General features: G+C 39.9%; 4 protein-coding genes across 4 annotated transcripts in view; 2 read left to right on the plus strand and 2 right to left on the minus strand.

Annotated features, from left to right (window-relative positions):
- Positions 1-2,551, minus strand: part of LOC131539028 (uncharacterized) — a 12,888-nt gene extending 10,337 nt beyond the window's left edge. Inside the window, exons 1-2 of the mRNA XM_058773307.1 lie at positions 2,386-2,551; positions 75-261 (exon numbers count right to left, since the gene is read on the minus strand). Of these exons, the coding sequence (XP_058629290.1) occupies positions 75-261 (187 nt within the window). The 5' untranslated portion in view covers positions 2,386-2,551. The remainder of the gene's footprint in view (positions 1-74; positions 262-2,385) is intronic.
- On the plus strand, positions 1,835-13,858 carry setdb2 (SET domain bifurcated histone lysine methyltransferase 2). The gene is made up of 13 exons (XM_058773295.1): positions 1,835-2,006; positions 2,148-2,188; positions 2,628-2,741; positions 5,967-6,053; positions 6,118-6,214; positions 7,326-7,665; positions 8,264-8,655; positions 8,921-9,090; positions 10,472-10,677; positions 11,024-11,069; positions 11,147-11,307; positions 12,580-12,668; positions 12,743-13,858. The coding sequence occupies exons 2-13, from the start codon at positions 2,170-2,172 to the stop codon at positions 12,828-12,830; spliced, it is 1,809 nt and encodes a 602-aa protein (XP_058629278.1). The 5' UTR covers positions 1,835-2,006; positions 2,148-2,169; the 3' UTR covers positions 12,831-13,858.
- Positions 13,859-13,982: 124 nt separating this feature from the next.
- Positions 13,983-14,900, minus strand: LOC131539051 (histone H2A, sperm). The gene is made up of 2 exons (XM_058773345.1): positions 14,790-14,900; positions 13,983-14,491 (listed from the first exon to the last, which is right to left on the minus strand). Exon 2 carries the CDS (start codon positions 14,476-14,478, stop codon positions 14,050-14,052), a length of 429 nt encoding a protein of 142 aa, XP_058629328.1. The 5' UTR covers positions 14,479-14,491; positions 14,790-14,900; the 3' UTR covers positions 13,983-14,049.
- A 1,596-nt stretch (positions 14,901-16,496) lies between these two features.
- creg1 (cellular repressor of E1A-stimulated genes 1) lies at positions 16,497-21,311 on the plus strand. Its single transcript, XM_058773320.1, has 4 exons — positions 16,497-16,909; positions 17,784-17,903; positions 19,571-19,769; positions 20,712-21,311. The coding sequence occupies exons 1-4, from the start codon at positions 16,631-16,633 to the stop codon at positions 20,726-20,728; spliced, it is 615 nt and encodes a 204-aa protein (XP_058629303.1). The 5' UTR covers positions 16,497-16,630; the 3' UTR covers positions 20,729-21,311.
- Position 21,312: the final 1 nt, after the last annotated feature.

Below are 21,312 nucleotides of genomic sequence, written 5' to 3' on the forward strand. Positions count from 1 at the left end.
GGAATCACACACAGGTCAGATCAGGTCAGATCAGGTCAGGAGCGGTCAGTGAAGCAAGGTCTCAGCGCTCTGACCTGTGCTGGACAGGCTGAGGATGCTGGACGGGTGTGTGTCCCGCGGGGCCCTCAGGCCCCGGATCCAGCCGCTGAAGTCCCTCCGGATGTCCCGGGTGTTGTAGTACCAGTGGACAGGCATGGACATGGCATCCGCCGCACACATTCCCCACAGCGCTTCAGCCACGGCCCGCCGCACCTCACACATCTAACACACATTTACCATCAATAACACACACTCCTCTGTTTCCAGTGTTTCTGCACGTTTTCAATATAACATTGCATTTATTTATATTTTATTATATTATATTTAATAATATAACATATATTTTGAAAATAATGTATAAATATGGCATATTGTAATAAAATAATATAAATGCATTTGGTGATAATATACAGTGTGATAAAATATATAAATAAAATATATAACATACTACATATCATATTGTAAAAAAAATTATATTGCGATAAAATACTATATTAATAATTAATAAAATAATATATAAATAACGTAAAAATAACATTGTGAAAATGAAAATAGATTTTATATATAAATATGTATATATATATATATATATATATATATATATATATATATATATATAAGAGTTAATTTGCAAAAACATAACTCGGTTTTTAACAATTTTCAAAAATCATGTTTTTCATTGTGCATTTCAATTAATCTCAATCAAACTGCAGTTAAGTTATTTTGATTATAACTAACACAATAAAAACATGGTACCATAATAAAAAACATGATTTTTGAACATTTTAAAAACGGAGTTATGTTTTTGCAAATAAACTCTTCATATATATATACACACACACACACACACACATATATATATATATATATATATATATATACATACATATATACATATACAAGTCATATACCAAATATGGTTTACCCAAAATACCTGTTATTACACTTACTGTTCCACTGTAAAATCGAAATAAATAAATATCTGTTTCAAAGCAGCTTCACAGTAATAAACAGGAAATATCTTCAAGCATCTTAGTCTGTAATTAATACTAAAGAATAACTAGTACAGTATTGGCGTACACCATGGCAGATTTAAAACACAAACACACACTGAACATGAGCAATATGACTGAATAGATGTCGTTCTTACTGTAAATAATGAGATCCGCTGCGGTGAACAAACACACAGTCCTACTGTACAACTGTCAATAATTGCATAATAAGCGCACAATCATCGTTACAAAACCTGACCGGAAGTACATGATACATAACATACAAAAACACGTCACGTGATGCCATATACATGTGCGCGTTATGCATGTTTAACATTAAATCGGTATCCGTTTACTGTGTTTATGATGTAAAATAAACTTGCAGCTAGTTTCACGTGTGATGTTACACACAGACACACAGAGACGAACACCGATTCACTGATGGATCGAGAACTAGTTTAATATCTTATACTTATACACAAACCTCACATTGCCAGCAATACTATTAAATTAAACGATGGAGTACTGTGTCGAAAACAGTCATGAAAAGACCACCGACGCGATAACTGAGAGATTTCTGTGATCGATTGCTTGTGACTTTTACTGAAACCAAAACATTGGGGAAACATTGGATTCATTCTAGCGAATCGGTTCGTTCGGACAGTTCACCAACAAATGACTCACTAAGTGATTTGTGTCCTCATTCAAACATAAGACCGCGCTCGGAGTAAAATACACTTAGTAGTTCACTATATCATATTAGTTAGGTTATTAAGTTTGCCTCCAATGTTGTGTTGTTTATGGTTCTCTGTAATGTAGGAGTGATTCACAACGCTTCGGTTTGATTGAATTGGTTTGAAAGAACGATTCACTCGATTCGGACACATGCGGATGATTCTTCTTTGATGTCGCGGTCTTTCATTCACTCTTGTGAACTCGTTTAAGTAATAAATGTGACATTTTAATTCAGTTTGCGTAAGTTTTAATACTACTTCAGTGATGTTTGTTATCTTCGGCACATCACGTTTTTAATCAGCGTTTTTGTGAGATACTGGAGCAGTTCTGTTGTTGTTTAATGTTCATCGAGTGTCTGTTAATGTTTGTGTGATATTTCAGCTCATCTGAGCCTCAGAACGAGATGATGGAGTTTGAAACTGGTAAGATCAGTGATCAGTACTTCATTTATCCTACAGAAAACAGTTGTAGAACTAGTCTGAACTCTGTAAAAGGCCTCTGCGAGAGAATGTGATTTAGTGCATCTGCTCTGATACAATGTTGCTCTTTCGAGCCGCGCGATCCTTTGATCTGAATCATGAGGGAAACACTGAATAATCACTCTGAGGTCAGGTCTCACATCAGCTAGCTGGCAGTCTGCCTTACAAAGAACAAGAGCCCTCTGATGAGGAGACCTGACGGAGGAATTAGGGAGTGTTGAGGAGTTTCCAGAAGGAGAACATCTGCAGATCTTTGGAGGAAAGCTGTATAAAAGGCTGTGAGACGGTCTGATGTTGACTTCTGGAGCTCCTGAGCATTATTTTGTGAGACGGAGAAGATCTGCTGAGTGACGAGTGATCAGAAGATGATGCTGTGTTTCAGAGCAAGCGAGGACTTTCTGGGAGGAGGTGCATGTTGATGCAGTGTTTGATGATCTGCTGCAGCGACTTCATCACTTAAGATACGTGATCAGAAACAACACTGCTACTGACAGAGGTACACACACACACACACACACACACACACACACACACACACACACACACACACTGCTACTGACAGAGGTACACACACACACACACACACACACACACACACACACACACACACACACACACACACACACACACACACACACTGACAGAGGTACACACACACACACACACACACACACACACACACACACACACACACTGCTACTGACAGAGGTACACACACACACACACACACACACACACACACACTGCTACTGACAGAGGTACACACACACACACACACACACACACACACACACTGCTACTGACAGAGGTACACACACACACACACACACACACACACACACACACACACACACACTGCTACTGACAGAGGTACACACACACACACACACACACACACACACACACACACACTGCTACTGACAGAGGTACACACACACACACACACACACACACACACACACACACACACTGCTACTGACAGAGGTACACACACACACACACACACACACACACACACACACACACACACACTGCTACTGACAGAGGTACACACACACACACACACACACACACACACACACACACACACACACACACACACTACTGACAGAGGTACACACACACACACACACACACACTGCTACTGACAGAGGTACACACACACACACACACACACACACACACACACACACACACACACACACACACTGCTACTGACAGAGGTACACACACACACACACACACACACACACACACACACACACACACACTGCTACTGACAGAGGTACACACACACACACACACACACACACACACACACACACTGCTACTGACAGAGGTACACACACACACACACACACACACACACACACACACACACACACACACACACACACACACACACACACACTGCTACTGACAGAGGTACACACACACACACACACACACACACACACACACTGCTGACAGAGGTACACACACACACACACACACACACACACACACACTGCTACTGACAGAGGTACACACACACACACACACACACACACACACACACTGCTACTGACAGAGGTACACACACACACACACACACACACACACACACACTGCTACTGACAGAGGTACACACACACACACACACACACACACACACACACACACACTGCTACTGACAGGTACACACACACACACACACACACACACACACACACACACACACACTGCTACTGACAGAGGTACACACACACACACACACACACTGCTACTGACAGAGGTACACACACACACACACACACACACACACACACACACACACACACTGCTACTGACAGAGGTACACACACACACACACACACACACACACACACACACACTGCTACTGACAGAGGTACACACACACACACACACACACACACACACACACACACACACACACACACACACACACACACACACACACACACACACACACACACACACTGCTACTGACAGAGGTACACACACACACACACACACACACACACACACACACACACACTGCTACTGACAGAGGTACACACACACACACACACACACTGCTACTGACAGAGGTACACACACACACACACTACTGACAGAGGTACACACACACACACACACACACACACTGCTACTGACAGAGGTACACACACACACACACACACACACACACACACACACACACACACACACACTGCTACTGACAGAGGTACACACACACACACACACACACACACACACACTGCTACTGACAGGTACACACACACACACACATACACACACATACACACACACACACACACACACACACACACACTGCTACTGACAGAGGTATGCACACACACACACACACACACACACACACACACAGACACACACTCAGACACAAACTCTGCTACTGACAGAGGTACACACACACACACACACACACACACACACACACACACACGCTCTGCTACTGACAGAGGTACACACACACACACACACACACACACACACACACACACTGCTACTGACAGAGGTACACACACACACACACAGATCATCCCGTGTCAAATACAGCCCAAATCCTGGCTCAACTTTTTTATATTTCAGTATTCTTTCTGAAGAAGGATAAACATGTTTAGAGATGAAAGCCCAAATATTAAATGTCATGGATGTATATTGAGAGAGTAATCCACTATTTTGTAGAGAAGGGTGCAACCTCTCACCTGAGATTCAGAGCCAGATTACAGGAGGGTAAAGATGACTTCAGAAAGATGGCAGCATCATAATATTATTTTTACACCGAGATCAGTGGCTCTATTAGTACACTTTTCAAGTGTTTTTCTCAAAAGTTTGCAGGCCTGTAACTCAAGAAACGTTAAAGATATATTAATGCCCTTTTAGACTTTGGATCTTAACAAACTTTTCTTTTGGTATCTTCATTTTTAAGGCCCTGTATGGTTCAGTTCCAGAGATACTGGGATCTCAATATGGCTCCAGGAGTAAATTGTTAAATTGTACACATTTTCAGTGCTCAAAAACCAAATGTGGGTCACTTTGCATACAACTGACACATCTGACCCTGCAGCACAGAAGCAGTCATAAGCAGCAGCTATATTTGTAGCAATAGCCAACAATACATTGTATGGGTCAAAATTATACATTTCTCTTTTATGCCAAAAATCATTAGGATATTAAGATCATGTTCCATGAAGATATTTAGTAAGTTTCCTACCGTAAATATATCAAAACTTCATTTTTGATTAGTAATATGCATTGCTAAGAACTTCATTTGAACAACTTTAAAGGTGATTTTTCTCAGTATTTAGATTTTTTTTGCACCCTCAGATCCAGATTTTCAAATAGTTCCAAATATTGTCCGATCCTAACAAACCATACATCAATGGAAAGCCCATTTATTCAGCTTTCAGATGATGTATAAATCTCAGTTTCAGAAAATTGACCCTTACGACTGGTTTTGTAGTCCAGGGTCACATATTTATTCTATTTAAAGAGAAATGTCTGAAGAACAGATAATGTTGAAACTAGAATTGTATCTTGTATCTATCAAAACAATTGCCCAAACAGACCTGTCTGAGTGCCACAAATGCACTGAAATGGTCAAGCCGAGGCACATTAACTTGTTATCAGTCTCTTCATGAGATTCTGTGTTTGAATCGGTTCCAGCTGATCGTGTGATTTTTCTGATGTGTTTCAGAGTACGTTCAGGCCATGAAGATCATTCTGGAGTCTGAACTCACTTCCCTCAGGAGCGAAGGCATCCAGGAGGTGCTGATTGATGAAGGTTTGTGCTGATAATCAATAGCGCTGCTCGTGTTTTGTATTATACTGACGAGTCTGTGTTCCAGAAATCCTGACGGTGACCGTCTCCGAGGCTCAGGTTTCTCCGGAGAGCCTGAGGAACGGCGTGGAGACGGAGGACTTTCTGCTGGAGGACAGCACACGGTCTGTCTTTATAATCATTATTATAGTTATCATCATTTATTTTAGTAATAAACCATGTGTTTAACTGTCTCACAAACATAGTTTCCCCCGACTGATGAATGTAAGATTGTGTAAGTGTGTAGCACACAGGAAGTGACCTCGTTTGAACCCTTCCTGCAGCACGGAGGAGTTAAATACCTTTCCTCAAGATTTATTACTCTTTGTAGCATTGGCTGCGTTAGAGCTCAAGAATTTAACCATGTTAGCAAAGACCCTGTAGGAAAATGATCAAACAAGTATTCGTGATTGATTTATGAGAGAATAACTACAAAACAGAGTAGAACCCATTTGTCCATTTACCCAAGTTTTTGATCATTTTATATTAGTGCTGTCAAACAATTAATCGCGATTAATCGCATCCAAAATAAAAGTTTTTGTTTGCATAATATGTGTGTGTGCTGTGTATTTTTATTATGTATATATAAATACACACACATACATGTATATATTTAAGAAAAATGTTATGTTTATATTTTAAATATATTCATATATAATATAAATTATATGAATATAAATATATACATGTAAATATTTTCAAAATATATGCTGTATGTCTTTAAATATACACAGAACACACACACATATATATTATGTAAACAAAAACTTTTATTTTGGATGCGATTAATCACGATTTATTGTTTGACAGCACTTTTTTAAATATTATAAAATTTAGCATGATCACTTATTCTTTTATATATTTTAATAAGTACTGGTCAGAACAAGTATGTTTTTTTAAATTTACAATTTGACATTTTATATCTGTTACTCTGAATGACGATGGGACATTATTTCACTCTATATTCTCACTATATTGACATTTTATTTTCACAAAAGTTGTGTGAAAAATGAAAGTTAACACTTAACTTCCATTTAACTTGCTTTCTGTGTATATAAAACCACTTTTTAACATTTTATTTGTAAACGAGCGACGTAGGACTTTGAGATGCCACAATGCACACAGTTACAATAGTCCAATCGAGCGGTGACAGATGCATGATCAGCTGTCTCCAGAGGTTTTTAAGGCAGAAAATGATTTATTTTAGAAAGTAAGTTGCTGTGTGTTGTCTGGCAGACTCTGCAGGGACGGGGAGTTGAGCTCCGATCACAGCCAGATGTCTGCAGCGAGTCGAGGCGAGGCTGTGAGCGGCTCGGAGCCGCTGCTGTCTCCTCTGAGCTTCTGTTCTGAAGAGCCCAGGTCTCCTGTGCAGCTCGTCTACCATCCACACGACTGCAGCACCGCATGCGTCCCGCTGCCCGCTCACGCCGACCGCTTTCTGGGTCGCAACCCGCTGCGTGTGCCCATGCTGTGCCAGTTCCAGCGCCACTGCGAGCCACGCGACGATTCTGACTCGCAAGACACCAGTGTGCTTTATACAGCGCCTTGTGGACGGAGCCTGTGCTCCCTGGAGGAGGTAAGGCAAGGCCAAGTTTGAATCATCTTTCCATTGATGTATGGTTTGTTAGGATCGGACAATATTTGTAAATCTGGAATCTGAGGGTGCAAAAAAATCTAAATATTGAGAAAATCACCTTTAAAGTTGTTCAAATGAAGTTCTTAGCAATGCATATTACTAATCAAAAATGAAGTTTTGATATATTTACGGTAGGACATTTACTAAATATCTTCATGGAACATGATCTTTACTTAATATCCTAATGATTTTTGGCATAAAAGAAAAATTGTATTGTTGGCTATTGCTACAAATATACATGTGCTGCTTATGACTCCACGATAGTCTTTTCACAACTTTCAAAAAAAGGAAAAAAATTGAGAGCGGCTGATAACGGCAGTCAGAAGAGAGAACGATGTCAAATTTGCCGTCGCTCCCATAGACACTGCATTAGAAACACCCGCGCAGTTAAGTCATAGAAATTCTACATAACATACAGTGCAGTCAGCTGGGACGTAGCGCAGCGCTCATTCAGTAAATGCACAGCTAAACAGATGTGTTTTGAGTCTGGATTTAAATACTGATACTGATTTCGCACATGTGATCTGTTCTGATCGAGGTGCTTCAGTTCCTGCTGCTGTCGGACAGCCTCGGCGTTCTGCAGCCGGACAACTTCAGTTTCGACCCACGGATCGTTCCAGAGAATCAGGCGCGAGCTCCGGACTCGTCTGCGCTGCTGTTCGAGCGTGACCTCAGCCGCGGGATCGAGCCGGTTCCCGTTGCTCTGTTCAACGAGCTGGACGGGACGCGGCCCAGAGAGTTCCGCTACCGTAAAGAGCGCTGGCCGCACGGCTGCTTCCTCAGCGCCGCACCGCTCTTCTCAGTGTGCTGCGACTGCACCGACGGCTGCGCAGATGCTCAGAGCTGCGCATGTGTTCAGCAGACGCTCAGAGGCGCAGGAGCGCGGCACGCTTACACACACCAGCGGCTGAGCGCGCCCCTGAGCGCAGGGTGAGTCGGGAGGAGCTCGGGATCTGTCATGTGATCTGTGATTTGTCGTGATGATTTGTCATGTGATCTTTCACGTGATCTTTCACGTGATTTTTCATGTGATTTGTCGTGATGATTTGTCATGTGATCTGTTGTGATTTGTTGATCTTTCATGTGATTTGTCATGTGATCTTTCACGTGATTTTTCATGTGATTTGTCGTGATCTGTTGTAATTTGTTGATCTATCATGTGATTTATCTCATGATCTGTCACGTGATCTGTCAGGTTGTTTGAGTGCGGCCCGTGGTGCGGCTGTGCGAGGAGCCGCTGTCAGAACCGCGTGGTGCAGAAGGGTCTGCGTGTGCGGCTGCAGCTGTTTCATACGCTGGACCACGGATGGGCCGTACGCTGCAGAGATGACCTCGACAAGGGAACCTTCGTCTGCATTTACGCAGGTACACAGACTCCACACCAGGGGCATCATCATAAACTTACACTAAAACCAAAATAAAACGTTTTCATTACTTAAAATAAAATATAAATCAGAGTTATCATTAAATCAGAAAAGAAACTTTTTCATTACTTCAAATATAAATTAAGGTTACAATCATTAAGTTCTGAAAGCTAGTTTCTGCTACAAAATTAAAACGTAAATATCTCACAATTTTATCTCTTTTTATTTATAAAATAATTCTGAGTTTGCATCTTGCGGTTCTATTTGTTTGTTTCTGCCACGGAATACAAAATAAGTTGTTTTATCTCACAATTTATAGCTTGCAATTCCGACTCAGAATCTCTCAGAACTGCAAGAAAAAAGTAAGGATTTTGAGATAAGTTGCAATTACCTTTTAAATTTTTCTTAAAGGGTTACTCCACCCCAAAATGAAAATTTTGTCATGTCGTTCCAAACCCGTAAAAGCTTTGTTCGTCTTCAGAACACAATTTAAGATATTTTGGATGAAAACCAGGAGGTTCGTGACTGTCCCATTGACTGCCGAGTAAATAACACGGTCAAGGTCCAGAAAAGTATAAAAAACATCATCAAAATAGTCCATCTGCCATCAGTGGTTCAATCTGAACTTTATGAAGTGACGAGAGTACTTTTTGTACGCAAAGAAAACAAAAATAACGACTTTATTCAACAATTCGTCTCCTCCGCGCCGTTTTGGAGAATATCCGCTGGACTTAAACTGCGTATGCTGTTCTGTGTCAGCCGCGCCACACAGATACGTCTTCTACATTTATTTATGCTTTGATCTGAATGAACACAGCGTATCCGCGTGGTGACACGGTCACAAGCCTCCCGGGTTTCATCCAATATCTTAAATTGTGTTCCGAAGATGAACTAAGCTTTTACGGGTTTGGAACGACACGAGGTTAGTGATTAATGACAACATTTCCATTTTGGGTGGAGTAACCCTTTAATTCTGTGATGGAAACATGCTTCCGTATTTACTAAAAACATTTTAATTATAAATCAGAGCTGTTATCATTAACTAAAATGAAAACCATGCAAAACATTTGCGTTACTTGAAATAAAATGATATAAAACCAAATATAAAAAACTTCTACTTATTTTCAGTTAGTTTCCAAGGCCATATTTCTCACTTTTGTTTAGTTTAAAAGTACTTAAATAACTAAAACTAAATACACTAAAGTTAAAACTTAATAAAAAACAAAAACAAATATATATTAGAAATCTTACAAAACTAATAATTTTAATAAACGAATTAATTGAAAATTATAGTAGTATCTCGGTGATACTAAAATTTGACAGCAGTTTGTTCAGATGCACTGTTCTGGTCTCCATTGGTTCTGGTGGGTTCTCGTGCGCAGGTGTGGTTCTCCGACAGCAGCAGAGCGTGGAGGAGCCGGCGGATCGAGAGCTGCCCGTGTCCGATGACGAGGTGCAGGTGGTGGAGGAGTGGACGCTGCCCGCCGGACCGATGGAGACGGTCAGTGAGCCGCTGGACTGCTCTCCGCCGCTGTACGTGCCCGTGATCCAGAGACCCGCCGATCAGAGTCCACTCGCACAGCTCAAGGTCAGTGCCCCGCCTGCAGGTGACCTTTGACCTGGTGCTCAGGGTCAGGTGTAGCAGTGATTTTCCCAGTGTTTTGCTTATTTTTTGCAATCTGGCAACCGTGCGTCATCAGATTGTTTGTGATTGTGTTTTCTGGATGAATGCACTTACTCAGACGCTGTTGTTTTAATATGATTAATTATAATGCTGAGACTTTTAGTCGACCAAAACTTGACTAAAACAAAATAGGATAAAAGCTATCAAGGACATTTAACACGGGACTAAGACTCAAATTGAAAATAGCTGACAAAATGAGCACTAGTCACAGTGTGGATGAAGCATGGATGTGTGTTCTCGTCTGTTTCAGGATCAGCAGCAGCTCAGCATCTCGTCGCTGGACTGCAGTGAGAACGGTAAGAGCACAGTAAACCCGTCCAGTGCTGTGTGTGTGTGTGTGTGTGTGTGTGTGTAATTCTGTGTGTGTTTGTAGGGAACGAGGCGTGTGAGGAGATCGTGAGGAAGAAGCCCAGACTGACCGAGTCAAACGGACACGGTGCTAAGATCACCACACACTCGCAGCACAAACACACACACGAGAAGCTGTATTACCTGGACGCCTCGAAAGAGGGCAACGTGGCTCGGTTCTTCAACGTAAGTGTCAGCAGACATTACCCAGAAAGCATTGCACACTCATGTGATCTGCTGAAGACTCACAGTGACAGAAAAACTGATGTAAAAATCTAAATAATAATGGAAAAAAATATATATATGTGTCCCTGCAGCACAGAAGCAGTCATAAGCAGCACAGCTATATTTGTAGCAATAGCCAACAATACATTGTATGGGTCAAAATTATACATTTCTCTTTTATGCCAAAAATCATTAGGATATTAAGATCATGTTCCATGAAGATATTTAGTAACTTTCCTACCGTAAATACATCAAAACTTCATTTTTGATTAGTAATATGCATTGCTAAGAACTTCATTTGAACAACTTTAAAGGCGTTTTTCTCAATATTTAGATTTTTTTGCACCCTCAGATTCCAGATTTTCAAATATTGTCCGATTCCTAACAAACCATACATCAATGGAAAGATGATTTAATCAGCTTTCAGATGATGTATAAATCTCAATTTCAGAAAAATTTATCTTTATGATAGATATATATATATCAGGGTTATTATTATATAAATAATAATATAAATTAATATATTAATATAAATTAGTTATAATTGTTAACTTATGGAAGGCCTTTTTTTGCCATGGAATGAACAAATTAAAAAATAAAAATAGAGTAATTGCAACTTTTTACCTGACAATTACTCATTCCTTACTAACTTATCTTGTCAGAATTGTGAGTTTATATCTCACAAATATCTCAAAAATTCTGACTTTCTCTTAGAATTTTGAGAAAGAAGTCTGAATTGTGAGAAAAATGTTCAGATTGTTAGATAAAAAGGATTTTTTTTATTTTGTGGCTGAAATGGGCTTCCATATGAACTGAAACCATATAAAAACATTTTCATTACTTAAAATAAAATATAATTTGGGGTTACGATATATAATATATATTATTGTATATAAAAATGGGACCCGTATAAATATTAACTAAAACAAAAAAAATTGGAACAATTATTTGCCCAGGCAGCATTTCTCATTTTCAAATGCTTTTCTGACTTACAATTTTGTCTTGTTTCCAGCCAAAATATCTAAAGATTCTTAAATCAAGAAGGATTTTCTAGATTTTCAAAAACTTGTTTTTTCTGATAAGACGACAATTTTTTACTTGTCTAGAAAATCCTTCTTGATTTAAGAATTTTTGGGTATTTTGGCTGGAAACGAGACAAAATTGTAAGTCAGAAAAGCATTTATTGCAGTATGTGCTTATTTAATCATCCGTGTTTGATTGATTGACCTGCAGCACAGCTGTGAGCCGAACCTCTTCCTCCAGAACGTCTTCACTGACACACACGACCCACAGTTCCCTCTCATCGCCTTCTTCACGAGCAGGTGAGGACCGTTCAGAATCAGACACACAGAGTGAAGCGCAGGAGCTCAGAAACAAACTCTGCTTGGTTTCTCAGGTCTGTTAAAGCAGGAAGTGAACTGACCTGGAGCTGCCCGTCCGCAGCAGGAAGTGAGCGTGATCATGTGACGCTCTCGTCTGATTGAGACGCTACAGTAACGATGAAGGGTTCGTCTGGTTCGTACTGTAATGACTCTAAAGCTCAATTCCAGAGTTCAGTGTTTGGGGAATTTTTATTCACAATTTCTGCCTGATAAATAAAATATAGAATGATGCGCTTTATACAAATGGCCATGGCATTTCAGCTTTTTTTTTTACTAATTTTGTATGACTTTTCCAGGTGTAAAAATCACTTTTAAAATGATCTGTTTGTCCATGTTTTCTGAGGAGTGTGTAAATTAAAATAGGCAATATCTGGACGTGAAGTTTTTAATACTAGTTTGGTCTCATTTCAAACCTTTCATCATTGAGTCCCACTGCTTGAGAATGAGTGGTTCATCTGAAGAGCGCACAAGATCAGAAAGACCACCTGATATTTCATTATTTCATGAGTGCGAGTTGTGTTTTGTTGATTAAGTGCTGAAGTGTCAACACTCTTGAAAATAACGATTTTTCACCATTGAAAGGTTCTGTGGGAAGCAAAAGTGTGTCTGTGGTATCACAGTGATACTTTATTCTTGCTCAATAATAACCCTTACTAACCTGTAAATCAAACCAACACCGAAAACAAAGTTTACTGGATTATGAAGTGATTTCAGAGGCATGTGAAGAATAAACGGTCAGAATGATGAATGCTGCGATTCAAAGTAAAATCAGGAAAATGGACAAGTTGTCGGATTTAAACTTTCACCAGCAGCATGAGGTCATCACGCTCCAGTCAGTATGTTAACGGAATTAAACATTTTTATCCTAAATAAAATATTTTGAATAAGACTCAGCTAGGAACATGCTTTACAATGTTCCAATAATAAGTAACAAGAGTAAACCGATAAGTCCAGTTGAGCAGGTTCTCCATATTTGCTTTCAGCCTACTTTTAAGACCCAGAGTATTCTCGGTACTTTGAAGTATATTTGAGATTACTGAATTTCAGTGTCTGGTTTTAAGGATTCAAGAGTTCTTAGAAAGTGCAAACGCATGCTCTTGAAAGCTTCAGAAGCTTGAGCACCGAGTCTGCTCAGTTCATCTTTGAAGGCCACAAGCATAAAAGGACCTAGAACCCACAGATGAGACGGTTTAGACTTCATGTGGGACTTCTGAAGGTCAAACAGAATAACACAAACACCAGAACCAGGCAGACTTGAGAAAACAAGATTTATTAAGTTAAAACCAATCAAGAGTCAAGTGCTTAAAACGGAGCCTGCGCTTCAGAAGTCCTGGGACTGGACGTCTTTGGTGGAGTTGGCTGCAGGGTCCCGCGCTTTGGTTTTCTTGGGAAGAAGCTGCGCCTGGATGTTGGGAAGCACGCCGCCCTCCGCGATCGTGACGCCGCCCAGCAGCGCGTTCAGCTCCTCGTCGTTGCGCACCGCGAGCTGGATGTGCCGCGGCGCGATGCGCAGCTTCTTATTGTCGCGGCTCGCGTTGCCCGCCAGCTCCAGAACCTCGGCGCACAGATACTCGATGACCGCCGTCAGGTACACCGCCGCCCCGGAGCCGATGCGCGGCGCGTAGTTCCCCTTGCGCAGGAGACGCGCGATGCGACCGACCGGGAACTGCAGCCCCGCGCGCGCCGAACGCGACACGGAGGACGCCTTGGTCTTTGGCGCGGCGACCAGCTTCTTCCCGCGGCCAGACATGATAGGAAAGTCGCTATGGGGAAGAAAAAAAAAAAAAGTTGGGGTTCGAACTCGGGACGCGGGCTCAACGCCTTTAACAGTGGTCATTTAAAGTGGATCCAAAAAAAAAAAAAAAAGGTTTGAAGTTGTTCTAAGACAAGAATGGGTATATTGTTTTGGTTTTAGGACAACTTTGAAAGGTTTTGATCCACTTCAAATGCTGACTACTGTAAACAGCCACAAAATTAATTACAAATGTAAAGTCTAATTTAAGTAGGCTAATCAAACATTGAATTTAACAAGAAGTTTACATTACAACACCATAAACTTACCTGATTAAGATGCCTAGCAAACAAAGAACAGCAGCAAGGTTGTTTGACTCACAGTTGAGCGTCTTGTGTTTTATACTGGAGCTTAATTGAGTTTAATTGAACCTCACCTGTGCAAATGAGCTGGTGGCCAATCAGCTGTTTGAATTAATTATTTTGTAATTGATCCATAAGATGAGTCTCAATGAGCGCATTTTAACACTTTTTTTTAATCTCAAGAATATAAATAATTATTTAAGAAATAAAGTCATTAAATTTGCTTATAAGCTTGTTTATATTATTAGGTAATATTTAAATGTTTATTATAATTTACATTTAGTCATTTAGCAGATGCTTTTATCCAAAGTGACTTACAAATGAGGACAATAGAAGCAATCAAAAGTGACAAAAGAGCAATAATATATAAGTACTGTGACAAGGGTTCTTTTAATATAATAAATAAAAAGAAAACAAGTAGAATAGAAAAAGAATCGAAAATGCTATAGAGGGTCTTTTTAATAATAAATAAAAAGAAAGCAAGTAGTTAGATTAGAAATAGAAAAGAGTGCAAGTGTTAGAGGGTAAGGGGGTTTTTATAAATAAAAAGAAAACAAATATATAAAATTGAATTAGAATAGTGCTAGATTTAGAGGGTCAAATGAAGATAATAGAATATTTATCAATTTCAGTATCTTGATTTATTTGCATATTGCTTTTCACAAAACAAATTTCAAAGACGCTTTACAGTGTCTATAATGCACTGTACTTTAATATTGAGTAGTTTTGGGAAGTCATTAAAATATTAATAGAACGTTGAACAGTGTATTCATTTCATGATTCTTTAATCGTGATTTCTTTCACAGGTTTAACTTTTTATTTTTTATTTTTATTTATTTTTTTATTATTATTGTGCAACAAAAGAACAACAAATACAAAGACAGAATAAGAACAAAAGACAAAGAGGGTTATGAACATTACTAATCCAAATGTTAGCTGAATCACGGCATGAAAGAGTCTTACATGCAATAGAATTATTAGAGTTTCCATACACATTTGAAAATTTATATTTATGAATGTAAAATTTAGCACGATATAGCAATTTATTGATAATAAATTTAAAGTGAGAAGGGTCTAGATTCAAAGAGTAACCAAAAAAACAAACAAACAAAAAAAACAATTTTTGGGGGGTTATACATAAGTTTGGATATCTTTTCTTTTTCTTTCTTTTTTTTTTTTTTTAACAAAATTGGAAAAGTCAACCCAGAGCACTTCACAATAAGCACAGTCCCAAAATAAACGATTGATTGTTTCTTCAGACTGAAGACAAAAGGAGCAATTAGGGGAAATACTATTATTAAATGTTGCAGGTTTGTAATTCACCGGGTAGCAATTATGGATCATTTTAATAGAGACTTTAACAACTTTATTAGATAAGAGGAATTTTTGTCAAAGAAGCCAAAAATCTTCCCACTAAATATGTTATTCCAAAAACTCACACAAGCAGGTAAAGAAATCTGAGATCTGTTGGTTTAGTAACTTGTTTGTGGCTTGGATTCTTCTGTAACCACGTGTTGAGGTCACATGACAGCTGTTTTGATCATGTGACGATTTGTTGTGGAGTTCACTCATGACTCGTGTGATCAAATGAATCATTTGTGTTCACAGTGATGGGTGACTCTGTGATCATATGAATCATTTGCGTTCAGTGTTCAGTCAGTGATCAGTGACTCCTTTGATTCAGTGGTGTTAGGAGTCATGACTCATGTGAATCATTTGTGTTCAGTGTTCACAGTGATCTAGTCATGCCCCTGTGACCACAGGCTCGGTTGTTTACAGTGGTCAGTGGCTGGTTTGGTTCAGTAGTGATGATGATGAATCGCTCGCTGCTCGCGGTGTGTGTCGCGCTCGTCGCCGCTCTCGGTGGCTCTCTGTCGGTTCCGCCGCATGAGGAGGTGGCTCGGATGGCCCGGTTCGTGGTCAATAAGTGTGACTGGGCTTCGATGGCGACGATCTCCACTCACGATCCGGTCCGAGGACAGCCGTTCTCCAACGCCTTCTCCATCAGCGACGGGCCCGCGGGGAACGGAACCGGAACCCCGTACCTGTACCTCACACACCTGGAGATCTCGGTGCAGGACCTGCAGGTGCGGATCAATGCTGAACCCGAACGAACATTTACCATGCTTTTACTGTAGCAACACTGCATTTCCATAACACTAATGTGAACACTGGATGAAGTCAGGTTCATAATTCTTGTTTGATTTGATCATTTTAAAGGTTTTTTCCAGAGCGGATTCTGGATTTCTCTTTTTATCACTCAACAGACAGAAAACAAACAAACAAACACATTTTCACCATGTTTTAGGACTCAAATAAAATCTTAACTAAAATCCTTCAGAATATAGAAAGGAATAAAACTGTAAAGTTTTTATTAGCCTACATTTTGAAATTTTGTTCTATTATTTTGCTCCATAATTTGTCTTTTTTCAGACTACAGGAAATATATATATATATATATATGTATATATGTATATCTTAAAATATATTATAAATATATGTATATCATTTAAATTTGTATTTTGGATGTTTTCTTTCCACTATGTCTGAAGTAAGACATGATATGGAAGCAAAATAGACCAAAATGTCAAGTGTAAAAATAGATAAAATGGCAATAGATAAAGTGTAATAAAATTATATTAATAGTAAAAAAAAAATGAAATAAATAGATAAAATGCAAAAAAAAAAACATAAACTGCCATGAAATAATATTAAATGTTACATACATACATACATACATATTTTTTAATTTAATTTTGTTTTTATGACTATGTAACACTGATGTGGATTTATGTAAGTGTGACTCAGCACACGACGGTCAGGACGTGACACAGCGATTTCACTTTATCAACATTCAGCAGAACTGAGCGGCTTTAGTTAAAAACATGAACACACTGCAGATGACTGATGATCTAATCTGTGTGTGTGTTTTCTCTCTCTGTGTGTGTGTGTGTGTGACAGGTGAATTCCCAGGCGTCCCTGTCCGTGTCTCTGGCTCAGACCAACTACTGTAAGAATCACGGATTCGATCCTCAGAGTCCGCTGTGTGCCCACATCATCCTGTCGGGCTCCGTGGTGGAGGTACAGCACTCTTCTCCTTGTGCAGTGTGAATCAGTGATGGTGAATCGGTGTGAATCAGTGATGGTGTGATGCTGAATCGGTGTGAATCAGTGATTGTGAGTCGCTGTGAATCAGTGATCGTGTGATGCTGAATCTGTGTGAATCAGTGATTGTGTGACTGTGAATCGGTGTGATTCAGTGATGGTGAATCAGTGATTGTGTGACTGTGAATCGGTGTGAATCAGTGATGGTGAATCAGTGATTGTGTGACTGTGAATCGGTGTGAATCAGTGATGGTGTGATGCTGAATCTGTGTGAATCAGTGATTGTGTGACTGTGAATCGGTGTGAATCAGTGATGGTGAATCAGTGATTGTGTGACTGTGAATCGGTGTGAATCAGTGATGGTGAATCAGTGATGGTGTGATGCTGAATCGGTGTGAATCAGTGATTGTGAGTCGCTGTGAATCAGTGACAGTGTGATGCTGAATCTGTGTGAATCAGTGATTGTGTGACTGTGAATCGGTGTGAATCAGTGATGGTGTGACTGTGAATCGGTGTGAATCAGTGATGGTGTGATGCTGAATCTGTGTGAATCAGTGATTGTGAGTCGCTGTGAATCAGTGACAGTGTGATGCTGAATCTGTGTGAATCAGTGATTGTGTGACTGTGAATCGGTGTGAATCAGTGATGGTGAATCAGTGATTGTGTGACGCTGAATCTGTGTGAATCAGTGATGGTGTGACGCTGAATCTGTGTGAATCAGTGATTGTGAGTCGCTGTGAATCAGTGACAGTGTGATGCTGAATCTGTGTGAATCAGTGATTGTGTGACTGTGAATCGGTGTGAATCAGTGATGGTGAATCAGTGATTGTGTGACTGTGAATCGGTGTGAATCAGTGATGGTGTGATGCTGAATCTGTGTGAATCAGTGATTGTGAGTCGCTGTGAATCAGTGACAGTGTGATGCTGAATCTGTGTGAATCAGTGATTGTGTGGCTGAATCTGTGTGAATCAGTGATGGTGTGATGCTGAATCTGTGTGAATCAGTGATTGTGAGTCGCTGTGAATCAGTGACAGTGTGATGCTGAATCTGTGTGAATCAGTGATTGTGTGACTGTGAATCGGTGTGAATCAGTGATGGTGAATCAGTGATTGTGTGACTGTGAATCTGTGAATCAGTGATGGTGTGATGCTGAATCTGTGTGAATCAGTGATTGTGAGTCGCTGTGAATCAGTGACAGTGTGACGCTGAATCTGTGTGAATCAGTGATTGTGTGACTGTGAATCTGTGTGAATCAGTGATGGTGAATCAGTGATTGTGTGACGCTGAATCTGTGTGAATCAGTGATTGTGAATCAGTGACAGTGTGACGCTGAATCTGTGTGAATCAGTGATTGTGTGACTGTGAATCGGTGTGAATCAGTGATGGTGAATCAGTGACAGTGTGACGCTGAATCTGTGTGAATCAGTGATTGTGTGACTGTGAATCGGTGTGAATCAGTGATGGTGAATCAGTGATTGTGTGACGCTGAATCTGTGTGAATCAGTGATTGTGTGACTGTGAATCGGTGTGAATCAGTGATGGTGAATCAGTGATTGTGTGACGCTGAATCTGTGTGAATCAGTGATTGTGTGACGCTGAATCTGTGTGAATCAGTGATGGTGTGACGGTGAATCTGTTTCAGGTGAACGGCAGCGAGGCATCGGTGGCTAAAGCCGCTCTGTTCAGTAGACACCCAGAGATGATCGACTGGCCCACTGACCACAGTTGGTTCTTCGCCAAGATGAACATCACACAGGTCTGGGTGCTTGATTACTTCGGCGGAGTGAAAACAGTCACGCCAGAGGAGTATTACAGAGCCACTCCGTACCGGAAACACAGCGGTGAGTCCAGCAGACGTGATCGAGCTTCACTCAGTTCCATTCAGTCAGTGTGAATCAGCACTAAACTCACTTTATATATGTGCTCTGAAATCATTTCACTCCTATGCTGTACTGAAAATCCTTTAGCTCATTTGGTGTTCCTGGCTTTTTACAGAGTAGCTTATAAATCTCTCATATTATCACCAAATATTGGATTCATTTTTTATCAGTTTGTTTTCTTTCAATCAGCACAGGTTTTGTGTTTGTTTTCGGAGCTGCTTGATTGTAGGCCACAATGATTTGAGCATGCATCTCAGTTTTTGAGCAAAAAAAAAAAAATTTGGTAATATTCTTTTTTTTTTTAATTAAAAGGAATTATTTGTGGATAATTTTGGTAATATTCAGGTTTTTGAATAAAAACATTATTTGTGGATAATAAAAACTGAGGTGCATAAGCTTAGATGAATGATGTCTGTGATCAGTCAGTTCCAAAAAGAAACGCAAAACCTGCACAGACTGAAAGAATGCAATATTTGGTAATGATTTAGCATAGAAATAAATGATCAAAAAATATTTGAGAAGTTGTTATATAGTCAGTAGGATTTAGTCCAATACGATAACATTAACTAGCAGTAAAATGACCTGAACAACATGATGGTTAAACAGTTGATCAGATGAAGCTTCATTTCAGGTAAAATACAGTAAAATCCTTTTTTGTTTTTTTTTGCTAAATCATTTGAAGTAGAGTGCGCAGACTGGACATTTCTGAGTGAACGATTCACTGAATCAGAGTTTTGAATTGATTCACTGAAACAGTTCAGAAGCACATGCAGTTATCGTCTTCTCACCAGCAATATAGCACTGAATATACTGTTCATATGAGCTCTGAGCGCAGCTGTTATCAGTCCGAAGCAGACGCTGAGCTGAACGTCACGTGACCGCAGTGTGTGTGTGTTTCTACAGGAAGTGACACGCTGTAATCCTGGTGAACCGGATCAGAATCACTGATGGAGTGTTTCAGAAGAGACTCGGATTGATCAATGTTTCTCAGGTTGATGCTGTTTGAATCGTGTGTGTGTGTGTGTGTGTGTGTGTGTGTGTGTGATGTATTAATCACGTTGTTAAGTTCTCCAGAACATTAATGCAGCATGATGTGTAAATCTAGTTGCTACATTTTTTGCAAGCATTTTGTAAAATGCTTCCGAATGATTTTTGCAGTTTGCACAAGCGCTTTCATTCGACCGTTTGATTGAAATCTTAAGAGAGCCTCGTGAGATTCACGTGTCACTCATAGATGTTCAGTTTGGTGTCCTTACCCCTAATCTTTGACCTCTGACCCCTGTAGCAGGAAATATGAATCTCACGAGAAGGTTTTGCTCATTTTGCTTGTATTTTACAGTCGATTTGTGTTTTTACGCACAGCTGACGTCTTCCAGCTCTATAGAATCACACAGACGCCAGTCAAATGATATTTACTCAGAGTGATTATTTTTCTAATGCTGATGTGTATTTTTAATGAGGAGTTTTTGTCATGATGCAGTGAAATAAAGAGCTGATCTTTGAT

The sequence above is a fragment of the Onychostoma macrolepis genome, chromosome 01 (assembly GCF_012432095.1).
Source record: "Onychostoma macrolepis isolate SWU-2019 chromosome 01, ASM1243209v1, whole genome shotgun sequence".
Lineage (NCBI taxonomy): Eukaryota > Metazoa > Chordata > Actinopteri > Cypriniformes > Cyprinidae > Onychostoma > Onychostoma macrolepis.